We start from the raw sequence: 2287 nt of genomic DNA on the forward strand, positions 1-2287 counted from the left end.
AACTCCCACTGGGACTGGAGAGATGGCTCAGTGGTTAAGAGCACTGGCCTCTCTTCCAGAGGGCCCAGATTCAATTCTCAGCACCCACGTGGGAGCTCACAACTGTCTGTGACTCCAGTTCCAGGGATCCAACACCCTTACATGGACAGGCATGCAGACAAAACACCAGTGCACATAAAATTTAAAAAAAGCTTCGACTGAACATAGGGCTCACACCTGGAATCCCAGCATTTTGGAGGATGAGTTGGAAATATTTGTGAGTTCGAGGCTACAGTCTGAGCTACAGTGTGAGACAGTCTCAAAAACCCAACAAGGCTGGGGAGGTGGAATATCAGTAAAGTGTTTTGTTTTTTGTTTGTTTGTTTGTTTTTCAAGGCAGGGTCTCTCTGTAGCTTTGGAGCCTGTCCTGAACTAGCTCTTGTAGACCAGGCTGGTCTTGAACTCACAAAGATCCGCCTGGGATTAAAGGTGTGCGCCACCACCGCCCAGAAGTAAAGTACTTTATGTGTGAATTCAGATTCCCGTGCACACACCCACATGTATGTTCACATGGATGCAGACACAAGATCAGCAAGCTGTACTCACAGGCTGGGGTGAGAGGGTAAAAGCTGCAGGCCAGCCCGACTACACAGCAAGAGCTTATCTTTAAACAAATAATAAATAGATGTGATAGAGATGAATTAATGATAGATGTGTTTATAAGGGGCCTCATTAGTATATTGCAGAATGATAATCATGATTGGATATTTCTCTATGAAAACCTTCCCCTTTCCTCCCAGCACAGCTAACACTGCCTTTTCATTGTAGATAGCTGAACTGGTAAAGGAACTTCGCTGTGAACTTGACCAGCTCCTCCAGGATAAAATTAAAAACCCAAGCACAGACCTGTGTACGTGTCCTCGTGGTTCTCGGATCATCAGCATGATCGTGAAGCTTGTCACCACACAGTAACCCCCAGCACGGGGCGCCTGCTCGTCACCACCCCTGCTCCCCTGCGAGTCACAGCAGCACTCTACCTCCGACTGAAGACCTGGGGCTGGCCCTGGGGAGCTGGGGACACGCGGCCTGAGTACCGAGCCAGCCAGGCTCCACACCCGTGTTTCTGAAGGCGTGGGACACTCCCGGCACAATTTGGAGTGTCAGTGGTAGAACAGTCTAAACCCAGCCTGCCTCTTTGTGACTGCACCAGACTGAATGAGATTCACCTCATAACTCAAAGATGAGTGTTTAATACAAGTTTCCGTCTTAGTCTGTATTCTTCTCCTACTTTTTATTATGCTTTGTCTATACATGATTGATAATCCTTTTCTCCTGTTTTTTATTGGGCATGAGAAATGTTTGGTTTGGTTTTCCCCCGTGATAATAAAGGCCTAATGGAGAGAGCTTGAATGAGAGAAAGAAAATCATGTGCGTCAGGAAAATAAAGACTTCATTCTAGACTTGGCTGTGGAGCAAACTTATTGGCATTGCATTCTTATTCATAAAAGATCAGCTTTTTAAAAAGAAGTAAAATCTGTCTTCAAAAGAGAAAAATCAGGCTGAAGAAATGGCTCACTCAGTGGTTAAGAACACTGGCTACTCTGCCAGAAGGACTGGGTTCAGTTCCCAGCACCCACATGGCAGCTCACACCTGTCTGTGACTCCAGTTACGGAGCTCTGACACCCCCACACAGACACACATGCGGGTAAAACACCAATGCACATAGAAATAAAATAAAATCATTTTTTTAAAGAGAAAAAAGCCGGGCAATGGTGGCGCACGCCTTTAATCCCAGCACTTGGGAGGCAGAGGCAGGTGAATCTCTGTGAGTTCGAGGCCAGCCTGGTCTACAAGAGCTAGTTCCAGAACTGTAGACCGCCCTGGCAGGTCAGTTATTCCAGGGTCCCGGAGAGGTGCTATCTGAAAAGACATGGGCGGGAGAGAGGAAGGAGGACAAGCAAAATTCTCTCGTCAAAGCCTCCGTTTACTAGCGGCATGGTTGCAGCTTATATAGCCCCTGGATGAGGAATTTGGGTTGGGATGGGGGGCAGGGGCATGGGCAGGAAGGAATCTTGCTGCGAAGGTTCCAGCCGGTCACGAGGTCGTCGGCCAGGAGGTTACGATCAGTCAGGTCACGATTCCTCAGTCAGGAAGTCACGAGTTGACACACCTAGTTATCTAGATAGTTGGAATGTGGGGCGGTTCCGCTAACAGCTCTCAAGATAGTTGGGTGTGGGGTAGGCTCTGCCAACAAAACAGCTCTAAATACCGTTGGGGTGTGGGGCTCTCTGCAAACTCCCCAGGACA

At 48.1% G+C, this 2287-nt stretch overlaps 1 protein-coding gene across 4 annotated transcripts in view; it reads left to right on the plus strand.

The window, feature by feature from the left end:
* Dhx57 (DExH-box helicase 57) overlaps window positions 1-1449 on the plus strand; it is a 55479-nt gene extending 54030 nt beyond the window's left edge. For all 4 annotated transcript variants that reach the window (XM_005360759.3, XM_026785956.1, XM_026785957.1 and 1 more), the window contains exon 24: window positions 808-1449. In XM_005360759.3, coding sequence (XP_005360816.1) covers window positions 808-951 — 144 coding nt within the window. In that variant the 3' untranslated portion in view covers window positions 952-1449. The remainder of the gene's footprint in view (window positions 1-807) is intronic.
* Window positions 1450-2287: the final 838 nt, after the last annotated feature.

The sequence above is a fragment of the Microtus ochrogaster genome, linkage group LG3, assembly GCF_000317375.1.
Source record: "Microtus ochrogaster isolate Prairie Vole_2 linkage group LG3, MicOch1.0, whole genome shotgun sequence".
In the NCBI taxonomy this organism is placed as follows: domain Eukaryota; kingdom Metazoa; phylum Chordata; class Mammalia; order Rodentia; family Cricetidae; genus Microtus; species Microtus ochrogaster.